Source organism: Coturnix japonica, unplaced genomic scaffold (genome assembly GCF_054131305.1).
Source record: "Coturnix japonica strain WE unplaced genomic scaffold, WE-NBRP24 Scf050, whole genome shotgun sequence".
In the NCBI taxonomy this organism is placed as follows: domain Eukaryota; kingdom Metazoa; phylum Chordata; class Aves; order Galliformes; family Phasianidae; genus Coturnix; species Coturnix japonica.
In genome coordinates, this window is record NW_028188953.1 from 405,886 (window position 1) to 433,351 (window position 27,466).

A 27,466-nucleotide genomic window follows, 5' to 3' on the forward strand; every position below is an offset into this window, starting at 1 on the left:
ATGCAGGACCTGCGAACTATCATTATCCAGGGCATTAGGGAGGCAGTCCCAAGAGGTCAGAATATAAATAAAGCTTTTAATGAAAGACAAAAGAAGGAGGAAACACCCACTGAATGGCTAGAAAGGTTACGCAAGAATTTACAACTATATTCAGGATTGGATCCCGATACACCGATAGGCCAGGCTCTGCTCAAAACACAGTTCGTAGCTAAGGCTTGGGAAGATATCCGCAAGAAACTAGAAAAGATAGAAAATTGGCAGGATCGGGGGCTTGATGAACTTTTGAGGGAAGCTCAGAAGGTATATGTAAGAAGGGAGGAAGAAAGACATAATAGGCAGGTTAGGATGATGGTAGCAGCGGTCAGAGAAAGTAGGGAATTGGAAAGGAAAATGGGGGGATGGACGCAAAATCGAATTCCAGGACAGCAAAAATTTAGGAAGCCTGAAAACAGGGAGGAGGAGAGAATATGCTATTATTGCAGGAAAAAGGGACACATGAAGAGGGACTGCAGGGTTAGAATGAGAGACGAAAAGTCCTTCCAAGAAGACTAGGGGTGTCAGGGGCTCTATATATTGGGGACCCAGAAACAACAGGAGCCCTTGATAAAATTGAAAATTGGTCCCCAAGCTGAGGAGGTAGAGTTTCTAGTAGATTCAGGAGCAGAAAGGTCTACTATACAACAGATCCCCCTCGGATGCAAACCTTCCCGGGAAACTACCAAAGTAATAGGAGCAAAGGGAGAACCTTTTACAGTAGGAATAGTTAAAAATGTAATGATAGAAGCAGAGTCCAAAGTGGGGTTGGGTGATTTCTTGATACTGCCTGAAGCGGAGTTCAATTTGTTAGGACGGGATCTGATTATTGCATTAGGCATAGGACTAGAAGTAGAGAATAAAGAATTGAGAATCAAACTCTGCCCTCTTAGGGTAGAGGATGAACAAGAGATCAATTCTGATGTCTGGTATACCCCCGAGAGTGTGGGACAACTAAAAATACCCCCTTTCACGGTAAAAATCAAGAATCCTGAAATCCCAGTAAAAATAAAACAATATCCTATTTCCCTGGAAGGAAGGAGGGGTCTCAAACCAGAAATAGATAGATTAGTGAGCAAAGGATTACTGGAACCCTGTATGTCCCCATTTAATACCCCTATATTACCGGTAAAGAAACCTGATGGAACATATCGGTTGGTTCATGATCTGAGGGAAATTAACAAGCGCACTGTATCTAGGTTCCCAGTTGTAGCTAATCCCTATACATTGCTAAGTAAATTAGGGCCCGACAACTTGTGGTATAGTGTCATAGACTTAAAAGATGCTTTTTGGGCTTGCCCTTTAGATGAGACATGCCGCGATTTTTTTGCATTTGAGTGGGAAGACCCAGATACTAACAGAAAACAGCAATTAAGGTGGACTGTACTCCCCCAAGGCTTCACAGAATCCCCTAATTTGTTTGGGCAAGCCCTAGAACAGATCCTGCAAGAGTATCAGCTAGATCCTGATACCAAATTAATACAGTATGTAGATGATCTATTAATTGCTGGAGAGGATGAGGGAAAGGTTCGGAAAGAAAGTATTAAATTGCTGAACTTTTTGGGACTGAAAGGACTTAAAGTATCAAAAAGGAAATTGCAATTTGTGGAAGAGGAGGTTAGATATCTAGGGCATTACCTGAGTAAAGGAGAAAAGAAGATAGATCCTGAAAGGATACAAGGAATATTGTCCCTGACGTCGCCAAGCAATAAGAGACAAATAAGACAATTGCTGGGATTAGTGGGATATTGTAGACAATGGATCGAAAATTATAGCAGTAAAGTAAAGTTCCTATATCAAAAGCTCAGTACCGATGGATTAATAAAGTGGGATAGACAAGATGAAGAGAATCTACAAAAGCTGAAGGAGGATCTCATCAATGCCCCTGTCTTGAGCCTGCCTGACTTAAAAAGACCCTTTTATTTATTCGTTAACATAGACAGTGGTACAGCGTATGGGGTTTTAACACAGGATTGGGCAGGGAAGAAGAAACCCGTTGGATATTTGTCAAAATTATTAGACCCTGTGAGCCGAGGATGGCCCACTTGCTTACAAGCAATTGTTGGGTGTGCGTTATTGGTAGAAGAAGCCAGGAAAATTACTTTTAACAGCAATATAAAGGTACTATCTCCCCACAATATTAGAAATGTGCTCCAACAAAAAGCTGAAAAATGGATATCTGATTCTCGTCTTCTAAAGTATGAGGGTATCTTACTGGAAGCCCCTAACTTAACCCTGGAGACCACAAGTCTCCAGAATCCTGCAGAATTCTTATATGGAAAACCCGAAAATGTGGGACTCATTCATAACTGTTTACATACGATAGAAGAACAAACAAAAATCAGACCAGATTTAGAAGAAGAAGAATTAAGAGAAGGGGAAAAATTATTTGTGGATGGATCCTCTAGAGTAGTGGAGGGAAAGAGAAGATCAGGTTATGCAATAGTAGATGGAAAGACCCTCCGGGTATTGGAATCAGGACCCTTGAGTAACACTTGGTCAGCTCAAGCTTGCGAGTGCTTTTACAGGCTTTTTTGCTTTTGCTGTTTTACAGGCACTAAAAAGATTACAGGGAAAAGAGGGCACTATCTATACCGATTCCAAATATAGTTATGGGGTAATACATACCTTTGGGAAGATTTGGGAAGAAAGGGGATTGATAAATTCCCAAGGAAAGGACTTAATACATCAAGAATTAATAAAGCAACTCTTAGTGGCCCTACGAAAACCAAAGAAGATAGCGGTGGTACACCTTAGAGGACACCAACAGGGGACCGATTACAAGACTAGAGGAAATAATGCAGCAGACCTAGAAGCTAAGCAAGCTGCCCTCAGGGAATTGGTCCTGAGGCAGGAGAGGCAGGAAGAATTGACACATGATGAGGCCCCTTCGTTTACACCGAAGGAAGAACAAAAACTGAATCAAATGGGAATAACTAAAAACACAGAAGGGAGGTGGTATCTAGCTGACGGGAGAGAGGTACTGCCTAAGTCAATAGCATCTCAGGTGCTGACCCAGTTGCACGAACGGACCCACTGGGGAAGCCAAGCTTTAATAGATCATTTTGCCACTAAGTACATGTGTATAGGCCTACATAATCTAGCTAGACATATTACTCAAGGATGTATTACGTGCTTAAAGATAAACAGAGCCGTACAAAGAAAACTGCCTATGGGGGGAAGACCCTTGGCCACTAGGCCATTTTCTAGAGTCCAAATTGACTTTACCGAATTTCCTAAAGTAGGAAGATATAAATATGTATTAGTCATAATAGACCACCTCACACATTATGTAGAGGCATTCCCCACAACTAAAGCAACAGCTCAGGTAGTAACAAAAATATTACTCGAACAAATCATCCCTAGGTATGGGGTAACAGAAGTAATAGATTCAGATCAAGGACCACACTTTACATCAAGAATCACTAGAAATATAGCTGAAGCCTTGGGAATAAAATGGGAAGAACATACTCCCTGGCACCCACAGAGTTCAGGGCGAGTAGAGAGAATGAATGGGGAACTAAAAAAGCAATTGGCCAAATTAACACTAGAAACTAAGCTCTCATGGATAAAATGCATTCCCCTTGCCCTCTTAAACCTTAGGGCCCAGCCCCGGGCTGACATAGGAATATCTCCCTTCGAAATGTTATACGGAATGCCATATGATGCAGGAACCCCTAAAGATCACCCGGGGGTGGTAGATCAGAACATTCAAGCTTATATCACGGAATTAATGAAGTATAAACAGGAATTGTGGAAAAAGGGACAATTGACTCAAAGACCCCCTCTGGACATTACCCTCCATCGAATAAAGCCTGGAGATTGGGTTCTGATAAAGACCTGGAGAGAAACCACACTGCAGCCTCGCTGGGAAGGTCCCTATCTGGTGTTATTGACTACCAATACTGCCATCAGAACTGCTGAAAAAGGATGGACACATGCTAGTCGTGTTAAGGGTCCAGTACAAAATCACGAATGGAGAGTCACTAGTCCAGCGGGTGATTTGAAAGTAAAACTGTCACGAAACCCTCCGTCAAGGAAAATGAGAACATGAATTAACAATGATTGTATAAACGTATCAGTATAGAATTTAATGTAGAAGGGAATATTTTGACTATTGTGAATGCAACTGTTGGGATATGTTTTAGAAAGGTAGTGGACCCACTGCGGAAACAGGGATACACAAATTGGTTATTAGCCTTCAGAGTGGCCGTGGAAATTTTAATAGAAGGGGGTAAACCTGGGGGTGAATTTAGATCCTTACCAGCATCACTTAAGTGTATAACCAGTGGGAAAAAGAATAGGGTGCAGTACCCCAAAGACCCACTTAAAAGGGAAGCAAAACCAGCCCCTCCTGAAGAATACTCTTGCTGCCGAGAAGATTATACACCCCATGGCTCGAGGCAACCGAGTCGATGGGCGAGGCAGAGGAGATAAAACATGTGGAGGGGTCTGCTCCATTATGAATGAATCCAAAGATTTAGAATCCAGAAGATACCCCAAGACTGGAAATAACTCCCCCGAACAATTAAAGACTCACTACTGCAGTGGGAAAACTGCCTATCTAAAACTAGCTCAATTGATAATAATATTAAGTCTCATTAATGAGGGTTGGGGTACAGAGGTACAGACACATGAGTCATTTAAGTGGTCCCATCAGAAGTAGTGTTACAAAATAGAAGGGGGTTGGATCTTCTCCTATTGCAGCAAGGGGGACTATGTGTGGCTCTTAAAGAACAATGTTGCACCTACGTTGATCAAACGGGGGTAGCAATAGATACAATGCCTGAACTAAGAAAACAGTTAGAACAAAGAAAAAGAGCCCAGGAGTCGACAAGAACTAAAACGGTTTAATGAGCAAAACAAAATAGTACAATAAAAGAAAAGGGGGGACTGTGATAAAATGTTTGCTCATTAAGACCGGGATGTGGTAGCATTGTGGTGGAGTGCTTGTTCATTAGGACCGGGATGTGATGGTGGAATATGGAGGCCACAAGGGTTGCAGAGCACTCTAATTTTATGGGTAGATTGTGTACTCTGCATAGTTACAGGCAAAGCGCGCCCCGATGGATACAAAGTTTCACAGAAGGACCAACCAAGGAATGACACACCAAGTGGCACGATCACGACCGACCAATTAAAGGACAATACACTCGGGATGGACCTTACAAAAGAAGTTGCAAGGGACTGGAAGGTGCGGCAGTTGGAGGAACGAGGATTCCCCTGTCGCCCAGCGCTGAATTGCCTTTTTGTTTTACCCGCTACAATTAATAAAAGTTTCTAATTGGAACATTATCGGCTCATTGCTTGTAAATTGATGACACCCAGCATCCAGTGATGTGACAACACTGGGACCCCCGGGGTCTGTAAGGGCTGCATGGCAGGGAGGTGCATTAGAAGGGGAAGGGGTGCACTGGGATCCAGAGGAGCTCAGCCCCACGGTGACACGAGGCTGCCCAGGGCTGTTGGGACCCAGTGGATCATAGTGTGAGGCTGGGCCGGGATCTGGCAGCAGGTTGTGGAAGGAGCCACCTGCAGACATAGGAGATGCTCCAGGATCTGGTCCAGCAGCACGGCAGGATTCAACAGGATCTGATGACAAAGAAAAGAGATGGGGGTGAGATCCTCCATCCATACTAAGATCCCCTGGATTACCCCCCCCCAGCCCCTCCTCCCCAGCCCTATAATGGGATTCCAATGGATCCCTTGATCCCTTCCAGTACCAAGGTGATGATCCCTGGGATCCCATCACCCAAATTCAGTCCCCAGACCCTCCCCATTACCAATGCAGAGCCCCCCCCCCCGCCCATAAGGTTCATCCCCCCCCCAAAGCTTCTCACCTTCCACCAGCAGCAGCACCAGGGGCTGAATGGCAGAGGCTACAGCCAAGCGACCCAGCAGGGACCTCCGAGCCCCACAAGGCAACATCCTGGGGGGGTCCCCCGGCCCCCGGCCCCTCAGCAGCTCCCGCAGACACTCAGCTGCTGCCGCCGGGCCCCCCCCCTGCTTCACCCCCTCGGCTTCCTGCAGCAGGAGGGTCACAAAGGGGGCAACGACACCCACGGACCCCCCCGTGCTGGTGGCCAATAGGACGGTGACGGTGGCCAGAAGGAGCAGAGCCCGGGGGTGACCCGGAGGGTTGTGGGGCAGAGTCAGCAGCTCCAGTAGAGCCTCGTAGACCGCCGGGACCCCCCCGGGACCCCCGCATGCTTCACGGGGGTACTCGAGCAGCAGCAGCAGCAGCTCCACCTGTAGGGGGGGGACACACAGCCCTCCGTGGAGACACAGCTGACACGTCCCCACCCCTCTGAGGACACCCCCCCCTCCCCTTAGGGCCGTAGGAACCAAAGCGAGGGCGGAACGCCAGTGAAGCGGATCGCGTTTCCCAGGGGGACCCATTTCCGCAGAGCACGCGTTCCCTCCGGGGGAGCGGGTTACGGCACGGACCCATTGGGGATAATGGGGGGAAACCGGAGAGGCCTCACCTGGTGGCGTGGGGCGGAGGGGGGGGAACGGTGCAGGGAGCGGAACGCCGGGGGAGCGGAAGAGGTTTGTGGGCTGAGGGCCGCCAACAGCCGCCCCCAAGGCCCCAACATGGCGCTGCGGGCCGCACCGGAAGTGATTAGCCCGCCCCCTTCATAGCCCCGCCCCCTCGGTGCCCTATGGCTCCTATAGGGCCGATACAGCCCTTCGCAGCCTCCCTATATCCGCCCTAGAGCCCCCACAGAGCCCCCTTCAGACCCCCCGTAGATTCCCCGTGTCCCTCATAGAGTCTCTACAGCCCCATAGAGCCCGCAGAGCTCCTATGGAACCTATACAGCTCCCTCTGTAGGCTCCTATAGAGCCCCCGTATCCCCTCGGAGCCCCCTGTAGCCCCTGTTGAACAGTGAAGCAGGAAACAGATGCTCTGCTGGAATTCGGAATAAAGGGGGGCTAAAAGGGGGATAGTTAAAGGTAGTTTATAGAAACAAGTAAAGGAAACTTAAAGGTAGTTTGTAGAAACAAGTAATGGAAACTTAAAGGTAGTTTATAGAAATAAGTAAAAGAAAATTAGAGGTAACAAGTCAAAGAAACAAGGGGCCTGAGAGAGCAGGGAGGATGCAGATAAGGAGTGAGACCTCATGGACAACATCAGGCAAAGAGGAGAATAGATAATGTAAATACCAGGAGAGGAGTTGCATCCCCCTGATAAGAACAAGAGGGGTCTGCATGCTAAAGAGCTATTGGATGTGGATCAGAATTCCGAGAACTATTGACTATGTATCAGAATTCCAATAAATCATCGACTATGTATTAGATGTACCTATATCTGTGTCACAATTTTACAAGTCAGTGTGCAAGTTTGGTTGAAGCTATCCCCCTTGCACCCGGCGCTGGAATAAACAGACCTGCTTTATAACCCATCTCTGGGTTATAGAGTTTGATTCCGCAAGTCACTGGAGGTTGATGAGAGAGACTGGGGAATGGGAGATTTCCCTTTTTGTCAGGGAAGAGGTGGTCCGTGAGTGCCTAGGAAACATTAAGGTCTGTAAATCCATGGGATCTGATGGGTCGCATCCGTGGGTGCTGAGAGAGCTGTCGGAGATCATTGCTGAGCCGCTCTCTGTAATCTATCAGAGGTCCTGGAGAACTGGGGAGGTGCCTAAAGAGTGGAGGATGGCCAGTGTCAGTCCGGTCTTCAAAAAGGGCAAGAAGGAAGACCTGGGTAACTATAGGCAAGTCAGCCTATAGGCAAGTCTCACCTCTGTCCCAGGGAAGGTGATGGAACAGCTTGTGCTGGATGCCATCTCCAGACACCTGGGAGATAAGGAGGTTTTCAGGAGTACCCAGCATGGGTTCACCAAGGGGAGGTCGTGCTCGACCAACCTGGTGGCCTTTTATGAAGATGTCACTAGCTGGGTGGACGGTGGGAGAGCGGGAGATGTAGTCCCCTTAGAATAGACTGCTGCCTGAGACAGAAGTCTGATACAACATCACTTGTGTGGGTGGAGTTTTACTATCTCCGTGTTCACGTCTATTATGTGCTTTGTTTTGTTTAAATTCAACTCTCTGTGTGCATGGGCGCAAGTCTGCCTTTGCTAAATCCTTTTCTTGTGGCCTTAGGCAACAATCAAGGGGATCTCGAGCTTCAGCGCTGAGCAAGAAGCACCGCACTCAGGAAGGCCATGAAGGGCTCTGCTAAGTTGATCTCCCTCCACAGGTCAACTTTATTACTTGTTTTTTTCCCCAGCACTGGGAATGGCTGCTCTGGTGGTTCGTTCCAGGGAAGCGCAGCTGCTTGCATTGCTCTGCTGCACAGCTGCCCTAAAAATAGTTGGGAAGTGGAAAGACAACTGCCTTTCCTATGTCCTGAAATACAGCTCCTCTGGTGGAGTGTGTCCTGGCAGCTTTGTGTGCATGGATGTAGTCCTGGGGCTGTTGAGAACTGGCTGTGCAGGGGACTGGAGGCGGCACAAGACCAGAGGGCACTTCTGATTCTTGTGCAAGCAGCCTGACTGGCTTCCATTTGTTTCTTGCAGGCACGGATGACGAGATCATCATTGACATCTTGACCAAACTAAATGCTTCCCAACGTCAGCAAGTTCCGATCACCTAAAAGGTCTACAGAGATGTGTGAAGGCGGTTGTGTCACTGGGGTGAAAAGTGAAAAAGGACCCAATCTCCGTGAGAGAAAGGTCGGCGGAGAATTTCCTTGACCAAGGTTGTTTTGTTCTTGTTCAGTTCAGAGCAGTTGTTGATGCAAGGAGGGCTAGAGCCTAAAGAGAAGTGGGGAACAGCTCAGTTCTGTCTGTCCTGGAAGGCTGCACCTTCTGCCACCTCCTTCCTCCTCTCTTGGCTTTCTAGGATTTGATTGGTGACTTGACGTTGCTGAGTGGGAATTTTGAGAGGGTGATGGTGGGGATGATGACTCCCACCGCCATGTCTGATGTGCACAAAGTGAGGAGGGCTGTGAAGGTTTGCAAATCTTTCTTTTGTAATTGCTGAAGTTCTGGCCAAGTGAGCCAAGGCGAGGGGAGAAGGGGTTGAATCTTCTTGTGGGTGCAGCTCTGTGCTCAGCGGTGAGGAGCTCCAGGCTGGCTTTTTCTCACCCGATGTGTCTCATGGCCTGCTCCTCAAACCCATCTTGTGCAGGGAGGGGATTCTGACTCTGGGTGTGCATGAATGCCATGGGCTCTTTTCTCAATGTCCCAGTAAAGTGGGTTGCTGCTCGTTTCAGAAGGAAGCCCAAAGCACATTTGAGATGCGTCACTGTGTTTGTGAGCTAGTATTCCCTTTGAAGGACTCCAATAGCCATCTCCAGCAGCTGTTTCTGAGTGGGGAATTCTCAAGGGTTGCTTCCAGTAGATGCTGTGCTGAGCTGTGTCTTGTGTCCTTGAACCTTTGCAGGGTAACAGAGATGAGGGAATGTATGTGGATGATGCCCTTGCTCAGCAGGATGCTGTGGTGTGTAGGAACGTGCTTCCTTGCAAGAGCAATGTGTTCTTGTGCGTGTGATGTGTGGTGAAGAGAAGCCAACCTGTGAAATGGGAATAAATGGGTTCTGCTCTTGTTTGCAAGTCTCTAATGAGACGTCTCTAGGCAGGCAAGTTACTTGGCAGGGGCAATGACATTTCAGCTGTGAGTTGCCATGCCTGGATGGTGCTTGTTGGAAAATATCCATGATCTGGACACGTACAGGCCAGCAGTTCTCTACCACCAATGAATTAAAGACCTTGTGTATACCCAGGCTTCTCCACGAGCCTTACTTTGCCATCCATAATGTCTATAAGTGCCTGTACGAATCAGGGGAGAGGAAGTGGGGAATAGATGAGGTACAATTTATGTCCATCCTCTGTACATGGAACAGGCATCACCTGCTCAGAGGTAGGACCCCTCCACAGCGTCCTGGGTTTTTCTTCCCTTCCTTATTTGTGTGTGATGCTTTTATAGGAGCTTCATAGGTGTTGAGTAAGTGCAAGCTCTTCTGGGTCAGCAGGTGTCTTAACAAGAGCCCCGTTGAATCCATTCCCTTCGGTCTGTTTCATTCCCTTCTGAGACTGGAAGGGACTTCAGAAACCTAAGTACAATTTGCTGCTGCTCTAGTGTGGAAAGCAGAGATTGAGGAGTGTGCCCACCATTGGGGCAGGGGGAGAGGAGCTGAGAAATTCATCTGCCAGCTTGAAGTAGAAGGTCTTGAAAATGGTAACAGCTGTGGTAGGCCAATTAGCAGGACTGTTAGCAATGGAAATGAATTATTTTAGTGGGACGGTCCTGATATATCTGGCAGTGCTGCAGGAACGATAGAATGTTCTTGCAGCATGTGAGGAGCTTGTTCTTGCCAAATGGCCCTTTGGATCTCTCTGACTCTCTACCGTGGACTCTTCCTCCTAGTTTTTGATGTGTACAGGGGCATTTCTATCAAGGACATAACAGACAGCATTAAATCTGGGAGGTCTGGAGACCTGGAAGATGCTTTGCTGGTTACGGGTCAGTGCTCTGCTGTTAAACCTTGTCTGCAGAGTAATGAAATGATGAGAGGTGCTGTGTGTCCCCTTGAGTGGCTGTTACAGGTTTCAGGGGGCAGACATGGCTTGTCTTTCTGTGCACAAAGCCGGGCTGGGTGGGACTTGGAGCACCCTGGTGTAGAGGGAGGTGTCCCTGCCTACTGCAGGGGGGTTGGAACCGTGTGATCTTCCAGATCTCTTCCAACCCAAACATTGCTTTCTCTATCTTTGTAGCCATCCTTTGCTTTTTGTTCTCTTTTTGCCTCCGTGTTTCATTATTTTCCCTTCAACCTTTGTTCAAGGAATGCCCCTCAGAAACCGCAAAGAGCCCCATAGGGACCTCTTATCACCCCGTATCATCCCATAGAGCCCCAAGCAGACTCCAAAGAGGCCCACAGGGACTCCAGAGAGCCCCTCAGGGACCCCAGTGAGCTCCGTAGAGCACTATATTACCCCAAAGAGCCCCTTAGGGACCCATGAAGACCTCTTGTGACCCCATAGAGCCCCATAGATCCCCAGTGACCCCACAGGGACCCCATATTGCCCCTTAAAAACCTTATAATGACACATAGGGTTCCCATATCACCCCATAGAGACCCTTATGGAACCCAAAGATACCCTTAGAGAACCCATATCAACCCAAAGAGGCCCAAAGGGACCCCATATCACCACACAGAGCCACGCTAGGGACCAGATAGAGATTGATATGGACCCCATAGAGACGCATAGGGATCCCAGAGATCCCCTGTGACCACACAGAACCCCTCAGTAATGCAAATGACTGATAAAGCATCAGCGTTTACCAATGCGCTGATGTTAGAAAGGCTTCAGGGAGCGGCAGCGCATTCCTGTGTGTAGCAGTGAGGAAAAAGGAGTAACAAGAAGGCCTACATAAGGTTTTTAATTAATTTATTAATGACTTACTCCTAACACTAACATCTAATAGTATAACGGGCAAAAGCCCAACTGGATGAAGGGAAATGGGATCAGAAGGAGATTGGATGTTGGCTACTCTCTTCTCCCCCCCAACGGCCTTCCAGACTGTGCTGTCTTATTCCACGATGAGGGGGGTTGTGTAGAGGGAATGCCGGATCCCAAAAGTGGAGGCAGGCGCCTGGGGCTTGATCAGCGTCACCTGGAAGGGCAGAAAGGAAAGGCAGATCAGCAAGGGCCCTTCTTTGCTGCCCTCGCTCTCTGCAAGGGAGATGTGGGGAAGGCTCAGGGGAGGGGGGAGAGGCGTGAAGGCTGTGCTTGTGAAGCAGAGGGGAAGAGCTGAGCAGCTGCCTTACCTGGCCTACGTTGTAGTCTGCCGGCCCGGGCTTCACTGCTTTGCCCTCTCCATGTTTTGGTCGGGCTGCCATGGTGTATGCGGGCGCCCTTTTCTTGTACACATCCACGGCCACTCTGGGGAGCGCCGCAGGACCTGGAGTCTGCAAGAGAGTCATGGCCACACGGGGCTGGGGTCACATTCAAGGCTCTCTCTTTCCCTGGAAGGCTGCATTAAGCAAAGCTGCAGCAGGGCTGGAAGCCCCTGTGGCACAGGGAGAGGAGCCTGGTTTTGGACGCTAACATGGAAGAGAGGAGCAGCAGAGCTCACCTTGGCAAGGTCCTCGTCAAAGCGACCGCGCTGGCTCCTTCCCCTGATGGAGTAGCAGGGGCTGGCCGATGTGTAGGCTGTGTTGGGCCCCATCAGCCTGGGCAGTGTGTAAGTGCCAGGACCTGCAGGAGGAGCAGCAGAGAGTGTGTGCGTGAGGGGATGGAGGAGATGGAAGCAGCAGCGAGGGGCAGCCTGCACAGCCCGCTGGTGGGAGCAGGAGGGACGTGTTGCCCCTCTGAGCAGCAGCCCATCCCTGGAGGATGCTCAGGCTGAAGGGTCTGCCTTTGCCAGGGTCACGTACCTGGAGGGCGGTCTGTGCAGAGGGGCTCCCGCCGGAAGGCCATGGACTGCACCGGTGGGCACTTGAAGACGTGCTTGTTGGCTGCTTCGGTGCGGTAGTCACCTGGGGCGGAGGAGAAGAGGAAGAAAGCTGTGAAGGGCTGGTCTCCTTCTGCAGCCAGAAAGAGTCCTCTGAAGAGCTGCACAATTGCTGGGGGACACAGGCAGCACGCGGGGACACTGCAGCACGTGGGGACACTGCAGCAGTGGTACTCACTCGGTCCGGGGGTGACGGTGGTCTTGGTGGTGGGTCGTCCTTGGAGGTGGGCGCCTGGAACCACGTACTTGCCATTCCTGGTGATGGCCGGCTCCACAAAGTAGCAGGGACCTGGCCCGCAGCTCCCTGCCGCAGGCCGTTTGGTCCCTCTAAAGGTGTAAGCGGGGGCACGGTTTTTAGTGGGGCTGTGGCCCACGTACCCTAGGAGGAAAAGCAGAAGAGAGCACACCGCTGTGCAGCTGCATGTTTCCAGGTCCTTTGGCCCTTTGGGTCACAAGGAGCAGCGCCAGCAGCATTGGCCTTCCTCGGCCAGGTCTGGCTTGCAGCTGTGCCAGAGAGCCAGGAGGCTCTGCCAGAAAGGGGCAAGGCTGGGGAGCTGCTCTGCCCCGTGATGTCCCCAATGTGCCTCACGCCCTGGGGATGGTCGCTGTACCTGTTGTCCCCGGGATGGAGTATTTGGGCCCGGGGCTGGGGAACTGGGCCGAGATGAGGCCACGTGGCCGATGGGGTCTCCAGGTCCCCACCCAGGCTCCGTCCATGCTGTTAGACATTTGCTCCAAACCTAAAGGCAAGAGCAGAGCAGTTACTGACGGGAGTTCCTGAGCCGGAAGGGCCGGCAGCAATTTCTCCTGCTCACTGCCAGTCCTGCCAGTCTCGTGCTACATGCCCCTCACACACAGCAGAGCCAAGCTGGGCTCTGCAGCCTGAAGTGTGCAGGAGCTCTCCCTCACCTCTCTGAGCCTTGGAGGATGAGCGCGATGAGGCTGAGCTGGTCTGCTGCTGGGGCTGCTCTCAGGCACAGGGCACGGCGAGCGGCTGCGGGCTGCACAGCTCACAAATGATGCTCCTGGAGCCAGTGGCCGGCTGTCCTTGGGGAGGGCCCGGCGATGTCATGGCAGCGCATTGTGACAGCACACAGGCTCCGGATGATTCCATCCGTGCTGTGACATCTCCTGGCTGGCCTGCAGCCCTCCACGCCTTCTCGGCCTTGCACCCCAAGCAGGAAGAAGTCGTAGCTCTCACTGCCGACACCTGCAGCTCCTAGTATGAGCCATGTGCCGCCCGGAGCTCTTGGGGCTTCATCAGCATCACCTGCAAGGGAGAGAATCCCAATGGGGAAATGGACTGAAAGTCCCATCCCACCCTGGAAAAGTGTGGAAACTGTGCTTTGGAAACCCCAAGGCACTGCCATGAGCAGCCAGCAGCCCTGCTGCATGCCTGGAGGGCACTGTTTGTGTTCCCCAACCCCCCAGCCCCATGCTCAAGTTGTGTCTGTTGACCTCCACTGGCTGTATTTGACAGAGCTGCAGAGCACATTGCAATGGCTGCTCTGGGATCAGGTGGCCTTCTGCAGAAGGATCTCCAGCTCCCATCCTTGGCTCCATTGATGCTGATGTGCTGGATGTAGGGATGTCCCTGGTGGCTGGCTTCTGTCACAGCGGGCACTTCCCGACAGTGACCCCTCAGATCCAGGGGTAGATCACACAGCAGAGCTTAGCCAGGTCCTGCTGGCTGTTCAGATTGGTACTTTCTCTCTTGTTTTGTTTCTTACTGATGGAGTTGTGTGTGTGAATGGGAAGTGCTGTGCAGTCAGGACCGGTCAGTTATGGTCATAGAGGATGCTCAAAGGGAGAGAGGAAATAAAGAGTGAAACTGAAGCCAGCACTTAGCGTCCTGATGTCTGTGTTCTGCAGCAGAGCCTGTGACAGTCACCAGCGTCCTGCAGGGAACTGCAGCAGGAGGCTGTTGCTGGGCACTGGGCCCAGATAGGCCGCCCTGCCCCCTTCTCCTGGGCAAAACCTCTCATCAGCCGTCACCTCTGGTCAGCCATCAAAGAGGAGTGGATCATCAGCGGACTTGAGGCCTAATTCCTACAGGCCTGTGTGGTGGCCCTGAGGGCCTACGCCTAGTAACCAAGGGGTTAAAGGAGACCTATGGAACAAGAAGCTTTTCAAGAGGCTGAGAGACCATGAATGCCAATGAGAGAGAGCACTAGACGTGGCCTGCAGGCCAGGAGAGAGGCCTCTAGTCCTCTAGCCATCTCAGCCTTCCTCTGGACCTCCATGTCTCTAAGCCCTCCCATAGGTTTCTAAGTCCATACACCTCTGCACCTTCTTTGGTGCCTGAGTGCCCCTGGGCCACCCTGTGGCTCTCTTGGCCTCTCTGTCTCAAGACCTCTAGTCCAGCTTCAAGGCCTTCAGGCTTCTTGGGCTGTAGGTGTCCAGACCTCGAGGTACAAGTACAACCCCCAGCTCCTCTTGGCCTCTGCTCTTCTAGGCTTTCTCTTGCTTGGCCTCCATGCCTCCCTTTGGCCTCAAGACTACTAAGCTGCAAGGCCTCTTGGCCAGGCTCTGGGCCTCCCTCCAGGCTGTTTTACCTTAAGGCCTCTAAGCATCCTGGGCAACCTCTAAGCCTTTAGGCCTCCCCCTATGCCTCTAGGACAGCTTGCAGGCATCAGTGCCTCCAGGTGTGTTCTCCATTACAGCTCTAAGCCTTCCTTTGTGCCATAAATGCTCATGGAATCGTGGTCTCTTTTTTGGCCTCCCTCTGTGCATCAGGCCCTCAAAACCTCAGTGCTTCCAGTCCAGCCCTTTAGTACCTCGGCTCCAAGCCTACCCTTAAGCTTCAAGGACTTTAGGCTCTACAGGGCTGTTAAGGCCTCTAAGCCTCCTTTTTTGGCCGTGTCCGATAGAACCACCACTGCCCTTGATGCTCTGTCCCATAACCCCCACAGCTTTGCCCCGTAAGCTATGCACCATACGCTTCTGCTTTGCCTACAAGCTATGACCTCTAAGGTTCCCCATGGGGCTCTACACACCACGGCCAGCACTTGCCGGTACAGACAAGGGGACAGGGATGGGGCTGTTTCTGCCCTCCTTATCACCTGCCCCTACCTCTGCCTCTTTGTCCCCTCTGTACATGGCAAGTGACAAATTGCCAGGGTGGGGCCACGGGGGTGGTCTGTTCCCACAGTCTGTCAGGGGCAGGAACCCACAGGACCCAAAGAGAACTCTTCTATGACAAAAGCCTGAGAGAAGGGGCTGAGTGGAGCATCCAGTGGAGCCAAGTGCCAGGACCAGAGGTTGCCACCAAACATCAGGAGCACTCCTGCACTGTGTAAGTGCTGCAGCACTGGCACAGAGACCCAGAGAGGCTGTGGGGTTTCCTCTGGGAGATCTCCAAACCCATCGGATGTGTTCCTGGGCACCAATTCTGCTGGCCCTGTTGCAGCAGGACCTGGACCAGATGGGCCCAGATCTCCATTCCAACATCAACCATTCCGTGCTTCTGCAACACAACACGACATGCTGTGTTTGGCTCAACCTGGCCATTCACAAACAGGTTTCTTCCTCCTCCTGCTCAGTGCCATCTCTGTGGGATCACACTGCCTCCTACGATCCAACTCTGTTCCAATCAAGGTCAACACCAAAACACTGCTGACCTTCATGGAGCCTGGGCTTTGGAACACAGGCACAGGAATAAGCACTGCATGGGTGGAACCTTGTGTATTTCTAAAACATGCTCCTAACTGCCCTGTTCAAACTGTGATGCAGAACCAAGGTTGCATTCCCAGCACAGCCAGGCAGGCCGGCACCAGCCCCAAGGCATCAAGCCACAGGCTGAGAGGCCATCACCAGCCCCGGGGCCTAAATCCATGCCTGGCAGGGACCCCGGCCTGCAGGCTTTTGGCCTGGAAGGGCTTCCCCGGCCTGCAGGCATTGGAGCTGGCAGTGCCCCCCAGAGCAGACAGCTGGCTTTTAGCCTGGCAGGGCCCCCCTAACCGCATGACCAGCTTCAGGCCTGGCAAGGTCCCCCCCCAACTGCCTGGCCGGCTTTTGGCCTCACAGGCCCAGCAGGTCAGGCAGCCATTTTGTTGCCTGGCACTGAGCCCCGGGCAGGCTGCATAGGAATCCCCAGGCCGGACAGCCGGTTTTTGGCCTTCCAGTGTTTGCACAGAAAGCAGGAAACTCAGCCCACATTTCTCTTCTGGGCATCCCACGGGCTTCCTGTCAATGCAGGATCACTTGTGCTGGTGGTGTCGTATCTCAGGGCCCATCCAAGTCTCTGGAAGCCTCTGGATCCCATGGGGCTGTTTCTGCCCTGCCTGCTGTGCTGCATTTGGGGGATGCTTCAGCCTAGAGAAGAGGAGGCTCAGGGGAGACATTACTGCTGTCTATAACTTCCTGAAGGGAGGTTGTAGTGAGCTGGGGGTTGGCCTATTCTCTCATGTAATCGATTATAGAACTAGAGGGAATGGTTTTATGCTGCTCCAGGCGAGATTCTGACTGAACAGTAGGAAGTATTACTTCTTAGAAAGGGTAGTTAGGCATTGGAATGCACTGCCCAGGGAGGTGGTGGAGTCACCAACCATGGGAGTGTTCAAGAAACGTCTGCATGTTGTGTTGATGAATATGATTTAGCCGGGAAGTATTGGGAATGGTTGGACTAGATGATCTTCTAGGTCTTTTCCACCCTTGATAATTCTGTGATTCTGTAATGAGTGATGCACATACACCCTGGTGCATGTACTGGTGCAGAGGCCTTTGCTGGTGGGCACAGCTTCTTCTTGCTCACCCAGCACCTGGCTGAGCTCGAGGCACCAGGAGGGGTCTGCAGGGAGGGACAATATGGGGGTTATGGGGGCCTGGGGGGTGATGATCGGGCTCTGGGGGGAGGGACAACATGGGGGTCAATGGGGAGGTTATGGGGTGCCATGGGGTTATGGGGCTATATGAGGTGATGACGGGACTCTGTGGGGTGGTTGTGAGGCTCTGTGGGGAGGCACAACATGAGTGTCCATGGGGGGGCTCTGTGCGGTGATGATGGGAACCTACGGTCTGTGGGGCTCCATGGGGCAATGATGGGGCTCTATGGGTTATGGGGCTCCATGGGGTGCTGATGGGCACCTATGGTCTATGGGGTGATGATGGGGTACTGACGGGGCTCTATGGTCTCTGGGTCTCTATGTGTTGCTGACGGGCTCTATGGTGCCCCATTTCCCCGCACTCACCCAGTGCTGTCCAGCACCATGTGGGGCAGCAGCAGCCGCGTTCCCATGTGGGGCAGCAGTGACGTTATTGATTGGGGCACCGTAGTTGCGGTGGAAGAGGCTGGAGAGGCGCTTGTGCTGGCCCGCTTTGGCCTTGCCGTGTTGGCGCAGTCGGAGCAGCACCGAGGCGGCGCAGGGCCAGCGGTGCCGGATCTGGGCCAGGAGCTTGCGGAGGTTGTTGACCCACAGCCCCACCGGGAAGTGCAGCTTGGCAAAGCGGGGGCTGCCTTCCTTGCGCTCCTCCGCAAACATGGCGGCTGCAGCAGGGGGAGATGGGGGACATGGGGGCACCGGGTGGGATCACGTGGCACCCACAGCTCAGACACAGGGCCACAGTGCACCATACAGGGTCACGTGACCTCCCCAACCTACACCTATGGGGTCACATGACCACCCCCAACCTACCTCCAAAGGGTCAAGTGACCATCCCAATCTACCCCACAGGGTCACGAGACCTTCTCAACCTACCCCCATAGGGTCACATTACCATCCCAAACTACCCCATAGGGTCACATCACCTTCACCACCCACCCCATAGGGACCACATTACCCCCCCAGCTCCACGTCTCGCCCCCTATTCACCCCACAGGACCCCATTACCCCACCCAGCCCCTCACCTCAACCCCTATTCACCCCATAGGACCACGTTACCACCCCCCAGCCCCACATCTCACCCTCTATTCACCCCATAGGACCACATTACCCCCCCAGCCCCACGTCTCTCCCCCTAATCACCCCATAGGACCCCGTTACCCCCCCCCGCCCCACACCTCGCCCCCTATTCGCCCCAAAGGACCACATTACCCCCCCTCCCCCCAGCCCCACATCTCGCCCCCTATTCACCCCATAGGACCCCATTACCCCACCCAGCCCCACACCTCGCCCCCTATTCACCCCATAGGACCATATTACACCCCCCAGCTCCACACCTTGCCCCCTATTCAACCCACAGGACACCATTACCTCCCCCCGCCCCACACCTTGCCCCCTATTCACCCCATAGGACCATATTACCACCCCCAGCTCCACACCTCGCCCCCTATTCAACTCATAGGACCCCATTACCCCACCCAGCCCCACACCTTGCCCACTATTCAACCCCATAGGACCATATTACACCCCTCAGCTCCACACCTCGACCCCTATTCAACCCACAGGACCATATTACACCCCTCAGCTCCACACCTCGACCCCTATTCAACCTACAGGACCCCATTACCCCACCCCCGCCCCACACCTCGCACCATATTTACCCCATAGGACCCCATTACCCCACCCAGCCCCACACCTTGCCCCCTATTCACCCCATAGGACCACGTTGCCCCCCCCCCCAGCCCCACACCTAGACCGTATTCACCCCATGGGCCATATTACCACCCCCAGCCCCACACCTCACCCCCTATTCACCGCATAGGACCCCATTACTCCCCCCCGCCCCACACCTCGCCCCCTATTCACCCCATAGGACCATATTACACCCCCCAGCTCCACACCTCGCCCCCTATTCAACCCATAGGACCTCATTACCCCACCCAGCCCCACATCTCACCCTCTATTCACCCCATAGGACCATATTACACCCCCCAGCTCCATACCTCGCCCCCTATTCACCCCATAGGACCCCATTACCTCCCCCTGCCCCACACCTCACCCCCTATTCACCCCAGAGGACCACGTTGCCCCCCCCCAGCCCCACACCATGCCCCTATTCAACGAATAGGACCATGTTACCCCCTCCAGCCCCATACCTCACCCCCTATTCACCCCATAGGACCACGTTACCACCCCCCAGCCCCACATCTCACCCTCTATTCACCCCATAGGACCACGTTACCCCCCCAGCCCCACGTCTCTCCCCCTATTCACCCCATAGGACCCCGTTACCCCCCCCCGCCCCACACCTCGCCCCCTATTCGCCCCAAAGGACCACATTACCCCCCCTCCCCCCAGCCCCACACCTCGCCCCCTATTCACCGCATAGGACCCCATTACCCGCCCCCCGCCCCACACCTCGCCCCCTATTCGCCCCAAAGGACCACATTACCCCCCCTCCCCCCAGCCCCACACCTCGCCCCCTATTCACCCCATAGGACCCCATTACCCGCCCCCCGCCCCACACCTTGCCCCCTATTCACCCCATAGGACCACGCTGCTCCCCCGCAGCCTCACACCTAGACCTTATGCACCCCATAGAACCATATTACCCCCCCCCCCCCGCCCCTCACCTCACCCCCTATTCACCCCATAGGACCACGTTACCACCCCCCAGCCCCACATCTCACCCTCTATTCACCCCATAGGACCCCATTACCCCACCCAGCCCCACACCTCGCCCCCTGTTCAACCCACAGGACCCCATTACCTCTCCACGCCCCACACCTCGCCCCCTATTCACCCCATAGGATCACGTTACCCCCTCAGCCCCACGTCCCACCCCCTATTCACCCCTTATAACCCCATAACCCCACCCAGCCCCACACCTTGCCCCCTATTCACCCCATAGGAACATATTACACCCCCCAGCTTCACACCTCGCCCCCTATTTACCCATAGAACCCGATTGCCCTCCCCCCCGCCCCACACCTCACCCCCTATTCACCCCATAGGACCATATTACACCCCCTAGCTCCACACCTTGCCCCTATTCACCCCATAGGACCACGTTATCCCTCGCAGACCCACATCTCACCCCCTATTCACCCCATACGACCATATTACCACCCCCAGCTCCACACCTCGCCCCCTATTCAACTCATAGGACCCCATTACCCCCCCCCGCCCCACACCCTGCCCCCTATTCAACCCCATAGGACCACGTTGCCTTCCCAGCCCCACGTCTCAGCCCCTATTCACCCCATAGGACACCATTACCCCCCCCAGCCCCACACCTTGCCCCCTATTCACCCCATAGGACCACGTTGACCCCCCCCAGCCCCACACCTAGACCGTATTCACCCCATAGGACCATCTTACCACCCCCAGCCCCACACCTCACCCCCTATTCACCGCATAGGACCCCATTACTCCCCCCAGCTCCACACCTCGTCCCCTATTCAACCCATAGGACCTCATTACCCCACCCAGCCCCACATCTCACCCGCTATTCACCCCATAGGACCATATTACACACCCCAGCTCCACACCTCGCCCCCTATTCACCCCATAGGACCCCATTTCCTCCCCCCGCCCCACACCTCGCCCCCTATTCACCCCATAGGACCACCTTGCCCCTATTCAACGCATAGGACCACGTTACCCCCTCCAGCCCCATGTCTCGCCCCCTATTCACCCCATAGGACCCCATTACCCACCCCAGCCCCACACCTTGCCCCCTATTCGCCCCATAGGACCACGTTGCCTTCCCAGCCCCACGTCTCAGCCCCTATTCACCCCATAGGACCCCATTACCCGCCCCCCGCCCCACACCTCACCCCCTATACACCCCATAGGCCCCCGTTAACCCCCATCCCCACCCCTTACCGTGCCGTGTCCCACACGCAGCTCAGCGCTCCCCACGGCCCCTCCTGGAACAGGACGAGCCTCCCTTTGTCTTCTGCCCGGCTCTGGCCGGGTCACCCAGCAGCGATTTCCCCTCATGGGGGGGGGACAGGAAAGGGCGAGCCGGGCCGGGAGGGCAGAAGCCGATAAGAGGAGGGGAGGGGCGGCAGGATGGGCGCAGGCTGCTGTGACAGGGAAAGGCCGCAGTGCCGGCCCCTCCTGAAGGCTGCTGCCCCCCGCGGAAGGGATTTGTTTCCCCTCTAGCGGCCTTGCAGCGCCCGGCAGCGCAGCGCTCCTCCCACCACCGCCGCCGCCGCCATCGCGGCTTCTGCTCCCTCACGGCTGCGCCCGCCCACTTCACCTCAGCTCCGAGCCCGCCCTGCGCCCCTACTGGCTGGCTCCACGGAGGCGGAAAGGGCTCGGCCAATGGGAGCACGTGCCGCGCGAGGCGTGCACGAGGCATACTTAGGCGGTAAAGGGCCTCACCAGCCAATCAGAATGCGCGCAGCGCTGGCCCCGCCCCCCGGCTCCATGTCCTCACAGAGCGCCGAGCCGTCAGAGCCGCCCCCCCATAGGGACCGCACAGAGACCCCAGATCCTGATCAGAGACCCCAGACCCAACAAAGGAACACCCCCATGGCCACGGAACCCCCACAGCCCCCAGACCTCCTTTAGGCCCCATCCAGAGGCCCCAGGCCCCCTTTAGACCCCCCCCCCAACGCCCCCAGACCCCCTTTAGGACCGCCTCCCAGAGCTCCCAGACCCCATTTGGATCCCCCGCCCCCCTTTAGAGCCCCCAGTCCCCCTCCATCCCCCCTCAGAGCCCCCACACGCCCTTTAGCCCCCTCCCTTTAGAGACCCCAGACCCCCTTAAAGTCTCCTGTCCCCCTTTGAGCTCCCAGACCCCTTTTAGACCCCCCGACCCCCCCACAGCCCCCAATTCCCCCCTTCAGACCCCCAACCTCCCCCTCCCCAATTTCCCCAACTTTGTTGCACCCAGAGGCGGCTCCCGGGCGGCTCCACGGTCTCGCTGTGCTGCGGAGTCACCCGGCCGGCCCCAAAAGCCTGGAGGCAGAGCCTGAGCCGGCCCCGGCCGTGTCGGTGTGCGTTGTTGTTCCGGGGCTGTGAATGAGGACTCCCCGCTGGAATTGGTGCCGATGGATCCGCACGCCTCGGTGCCGTGTTGGGCTGGGGCAGTGGGCGTGGATGAAGGTTTGTACGGATGGAGTGGGTCTGGATTGCGGTGAGCGGGACGAGTCCGGGCTGCGGTTTGGCGTGGTTGTGTTGGTTGCTTTGAAGGGCTGCCGTCAGAGTGTTGCCCGTAGTTAAAGAACACAAACCAACCTGAGTCGTTTTATGCGGTGCTTTATTGAGGGCCCGGGAGCCTGAGGACGAGCGTCCAAAGTCAGAGCCCCAAACTATAAAGAAATCACAAGGTTTATATACATTTTCTTCAGGATTGCTTCGTCCTCTTTTGTCATGTTTCCTTGGTTACAATCAGGTAAGACTATCCCACAAAGACCTGAGGAAATGTGCTGTACATTCTTCTCCTCCTTCGATCTGTGACGTTGCTGGATGTTCCTGTTAGAGGCCCCCTTTCTGTTTACTATTCATTTTCTCTAAAACGCTTTACCGCTCTACCATCACACCATAAATCTAAACCTGATTTTTACATACGTTGTGGTTTGTTCCTAAGCAAGATTTATCACTTAGATCCATGCTCGGGTTCATAAGAAACACAACTTGCATTCCTAGATACGTGAGAAACACAGACTAGGCCTAACTACGAGCCTTAGCATGACTACTGCTCCTATTATTTAAGGCACACTGTAACAATAGGGCGGAGGGAGGGAGAGGGAGGGAGCTTTGAACAGTGCGGGCAGTCAGGAGCACGTGGCGTTTCATTGAAGCCTCCGTCCCGGAGCCTTGCTTTAACAGGCAGGGCAGCCTGCTCTGGGTATCCCTGCTTGATCAGAGTGGCAGGACTAGGTAAACTCCAGAGATTCCTTCCAGTACCAAACCAACGATGTCATTCAGTGGTTGAATTTCTTTGAAAACCGCTTCATATTTATGCATTTCACTACGTGGATTTCTTCAGAGGGATGTAGTGAGAGACAGATGTCTCTGTGCTCTGCAAGTAGTTATAGTCTTGTTTTCTCTTCAAGCCTTTCACGCTCTGTTGTCATCTATTACCTACTGGTCTACATGGTCAGTTAGACCTAAGAATTCCTTGTTTGATTTTTGTACAGGGAGCAACGGACCCCAGAAATTTTGCATTGAGAAAGTTGGAAAGGAAAGCTGGTTACCTGGAAGTCCCACCTGGTAAGTACGAAGGATCAAACTCTGCTGTGGTTCTGTTCTTACGGATGGCAATCTACTTTGAGGTTTTAGGAAGTGGGTGTGATATGGAAGTGTCTGAGACTGTGTGAAAGCAAAGCACTGGGTTATGGCAGTAAGCTCTGCTGAGTAATAGCTGAACTTCTGAAAAGCAGTTTTGTTGTGGAGCTGATTCCATTGTAAATGCCATGGATTTGCACACCACTAAAACATGAAGTAATAAACAGTACTTTTTTTCTGAAGATTTTGGGATTGATCTTTCATTATCACCACACCCGATCTTGGCAATGCAAATAAATAGCCACATTCACGCACCCTCTTGGCTGGAGAAAATGTAGCTTCTGCTCAGTTTCTCAGTTATGCTGGTGCTTTGTGAAGATGCTCAGATTTTAACTCTCAGATACAGAAGAGATAAGGTGAGACTTGTTACTAAATACGCTGCCAGTTCTGGAAAGTTATCGCTGCTCGGGTGCTTGTTGTGCTTTAACTCTCACTTTCATAGATAAATGCACGTCAAGATACAGCTGTTTTAGACAAATCCAGTTGTACAAATGCAGTTATCCCTCTGAACAGGACAGTTTATATGCCTGCGTTCCTAATGGATTTTTTGGTGGTCTCAACTGTTGGTCAGTACTTAAGGTTTCTCTTTGTTTTCAGTTTCAATCGCTTGGACCTCCCACCCTATAAGAATTATGAGCAGCTGAAGGAAAAGCTGTTATTTGCAATTGAAGAAACAGAAGGTTTTGGGCAGGAATAGCTGCGATTTGCACCTTGAGGAATGTGAACTCAACGTGATGTTCTGCTTGTTGCTCACTTCCTTGTAAAGTAGACTTGACTTGGATTATTTAACAATCGTAGCGTGTAAGTAAATAGATGTTATCCTGAGGTTTTATCCACGTAAACTCTGGATTTCTACCGAGCACTTTCAGAAACCAAAAGAGCAATCAGATATGGTGACAAAGGAATTCTGACCCAAGTAGAGATTTAATACAGCTTTGGGCTCTGCTTTGTTTTACCTTTCATTACTTAGAATGTGTCCTTAACGACTGAGAGATTTTTTACAATAGTTTTGTCTTTCCTTTTTAGTAGCATATTTTGCTACTGATGTACTGGGAAGTTCATTAGTAGCTGCAATGCTGCCGCAACGTTCCTCCCTGCAGGGATTGATGGCCATGGGTGGAATCCTCTTGAGCTCCCCTTGTCCAGGCTGAGCAGTCACTTCTCTCAGGCTGTTGTCATAGAAGAGGTGTTCCGTCCCTTCACCATCATGGTAGCCCTCCATTGGACTCTTTTTAGTGTGTCCAGCTGTCTCTTGTACTGGGAGCCCAGACCCGGACACTGTTCTCCAGGTGCAGCCTCACCAGTGCCGAGTAGAGCAAAAGGAATGGTGCTGAGTAATGGTCCTTACCTGCTCCAAGAGAAGGAGCTAGGGCTGTGATGGGAGCACACTGCTTTATGGCTGACACGGAGATCTGCTAGGAAGAAGGCCTGGTGGGACTGAACACAGATGCAAGGTGGTCCAGCTTTTGTTTCACTGCAGACTCTGTGGGCAGCTGCATGGAGTTATGTACTCAATATAGTTGTGCCCCTGTGGCTTCTTTCTGATGTGCCTGGGAAGTCCCCTTAGAATAGAGTGCTGCGTGAGACAGAAGTCTGATACAACATCACTTGTGTGGGTGGAGTTTTACCATCTCCGTGTTCACGTCTATGATGTGCTTTGTTTTGTTTCAATTCAACTCTCTGTGTGCATGGGCGCAAGTCTGCCTTTGCTAAATCCTTTTCTTGTGGCCTTAGGCAACAATCAAGGGGATCTCGAGCTTCAGCGCTGAGCAAGAAGCACAGCACTCAGGAAGGCCATGAAGGGCTCTGCTAAGTTGATCTCCCTCCACAGGTCAACTTTATTTCTTGTTTTTATTTGTTTTTATTTCTTTGCCCTCCTTATCACCTGCCCCTACATCTGCCTCTTTGTCCCCTCTGTCCTTGGCAAGTGACAAATTGCCAGGGTGGGGCCACGGGGGTGGTCTGTTCCCACAGTCTGTCAGGGGCAGGAACCCACAGGACCCAAAGAGAACTCTTCTATGACAAAAGCCTGAGAGAAGGGGCTGAGTGGAGCATCCAGTGGAGCCAAGTGCCAGGACCAGAGGTTGCCACCAAACGTCAGGAGCACTCCTGCACTGTGTAAGTGCTGCAGCACTGGCACAGAGACCCAGAGAGGCTGTGGGGTTTCCTCTGGGAGATCTCCAAACCCATCGGATGTGTTCCTGGGCACCAATTCTGCTGGCCCTGTTGCAGCAGGTCCTGGACCAGATGGGCCCAGATCTCCATTCCAACATCAACCATTCCGTGCTTCTGCAACACAACACAACATGCTGTGTTTGGCTCAACCTGGCCATTCACAAACAGGTTTCTTCCTCCTCCTGCTCAGTGCCATCTCTGTGGGATCACACTGCCTCCTACGATCCAACTCTGTTCCAATCAAGGTCAACACTAAAACAGTGCTGACCTTCATGGAGCCTGGGCTTTGGAACACAGGCACAGGAATAACCACTGCATGGGTGGAACCTTGTGTATTTCTAAAACATGCTCCTAACTGCCCTGTTCAAACTGTGATGCAGAACCAAGGTTGCATTCCCAGCACAGCCAGGCAGGCCGGCACCAGCCCCAAGGCATCAAGCCACAGCCTGAGAGGCCATCACCAGCCCCGGGGCCTAAATCCATGCCTGGCAGGGACCCCGGCCTGCAGGCTTTTGGCCTGGAAGGGCTTCCCCGGCCTGCAGGCATTGGAGCTGGCAGTGCCCCCCAGAGCAGACAGCTGGCTTTTAGCCTGGCAGGGCCCCCCTAAGCGCATGACCAGCTTCAGGCCTGGCAAGGTCCCCCCCGACTGCCTGGCCGGCTTTTGGCCTCACAGGCCCAGCAGGTCAGGCAGCCATTTTGTTGCCTGGCACTGAGCCCCGGGCAGGCTGCATAGGAATCCCCAGGCCGGCCAGCCGGCTTTTGGCCTTCCAGTGTTTGCACAGAAAGCAGGAAACTCAGCCCACATTTCTCTTCTGGGCATCCCACGGGCTTCCTGTCAATGCAGGATCACTTGTGCTGGTGGTGTCATATCTCAGGGCCCATCCAAGTCTCTGGAAGCCTCTGGATCCCATGGGGCTGTTTCTGCCCTGCCTGCTGTGCTGCATTTGGGAGGGTGAGAAGAAGGAGATGACTGTGCAGCCCCTTCCCAAAGCCTTTCCTGTGCCCTGGCTTGTGTCTCTGAACAGTGGGAGAGGGCTCCTAAGCTCTGTCCCTACGCTGGATCAACTCCAGCTCTTCCTCCAGCCAGCCCATAACCCTTCCACGCCTCATTTCTCTTTCACTTGCCGGGAGTCTGGATTCCCACCTTTGGCTCCTTTGACATCATCTCCATAGAAATCAGGACTGCAAACGGGTTCGTGACTCGTCAGTGGCCGATGTTTCACCTGGCCAGCAACCTCATAGCTATGCACCACCTCAAGTCCCGCAGGGAGTCCTTGCCAGGTTGGAGGGGGAATTAAAGGGGTTTGCTTTGCTTTTTCCTTCTCTGGGCAGAGAAGGGAAAAGAGTTGAAGGCCACCCAGTCCATGTCCTTGACCAAGACCATGCCAGAATGCCTGACTGCCTCTTTTCCCATTAACTCCACGTCCCACTAGAAACCCCCTTCCCTGAGAGGCTTCCTGGCCTGTTTTCATGGTACCCACGTTTCCGCAGTTTTGCTGTTGACAAAATGAATTTCTCTTTTCTTGCACTGCACCCAGAGTTCATTCCTTCTGATATCTTTTCCTATAGAGCCTGTTTCTCAAATAAAGGCTTGCTTATTTCTAATTGCAAAGGAAATGACTGCCTGCTAGTCAGAGCAGGATGGTGCCTGCTGTCTGGTAAACCTTATGCAGAAA

At 53.1% G+C, this 27,466-nt stretch overlaps 4 protein-coding genes across 7 annotated transcripts in view; 2 read left to right on the forward strand and 2 right to left on the reverse strand.

Annotated features, from left to right (window-relative positions):
* Window positions 1-27,466, forward strand: part of LOC146752125 (uncharacterized) — a 119,267-nt gene that overhangs the window by 24,053 nt on the left and 67,748 nt on the right. The window lies entirely within an intron of this gene.
* LOC146752126 (uncharacterized) lies at window positions 4,864-6,657 on the reverse strand. Of its 3 annotated transcripts, XM_085532886.1 has the most exons (3): window positions 6,519-6,657; window positions 5,874-6,282; window positions 4,864-5,625 (listed from the first exon to the last, which is right to left on the reverse strand). In XM_085532886.1, exons 1-3 carry the CDS (start codon window positions 6,627-6,629, stop codon window positions 5,288-5,290), a joined length of 858 nt encoding a protein of 285 aa, XP_085389012.1. In that variant the 5' UTR covers window positions 6,630-6,657; the 3' UTR covers window positions 4,864-5,287. The 3 variants fall into 3 exon arrangements, with proteins under 3 accessions (XP_085389012.1, XP_085389010.1, XP_085389009.1); XM_085532884.1 differs by having other exon boundaries at window positions 4,864-5,592; window positions 5,874-6,657; XM_085532883.1 differs by having other exon boundaries at window positions 5,874-6,657.
* LOC146752127 (ciliary microtubule associated protein 1A-like) lies at window positions 11,569-21,572 on the reverse strand. Its single transcript, XM_085532679.1, has 7 exons — window positions 21,201-21,572; window positions 13,402-13,762; window positions 13,104-13,232; window positions 12,416-12,871; window positions 12,115-12,236; window positions 11,807-11,947; window positions 11,569-11,652 (listed from the first exon to the last, which is right to left on the reverse strand). Exons 3-7 carry the CDS (start codon window positions 13,219-13,221, stop codon window positions 11,569-11,571), a joined length of 921 nt encoding a protein of 306 aa, XP_085388805.1. The 5' UTR covers window positions 13,222-13,232; window positions 13,402-13,762; window positions 21,201-21,572.
* Window positions 21,781-27,402, forward strand: LOC146752128 (E3 ubiquitin-protein ligase Itchy-like). Its single transcript, XM_085533009.1, has 4 exons — window positions 21,781-22,430; window positions 23,468-23,540; window positions 24,213-24,416; window positions 25,350-27,402. Exons 1-3 carry the CDS (start codon window positions 22,376-22,378, stop codon window positions 24,310-24,312), a joined length of 228 nt encoding a protein of 75 aa, XP_085389135.1. The 5' UTR covers window positions 21,781-22,375; the 3' UTR covers window positions 24,313-24,416; window positions 25,350-27,402.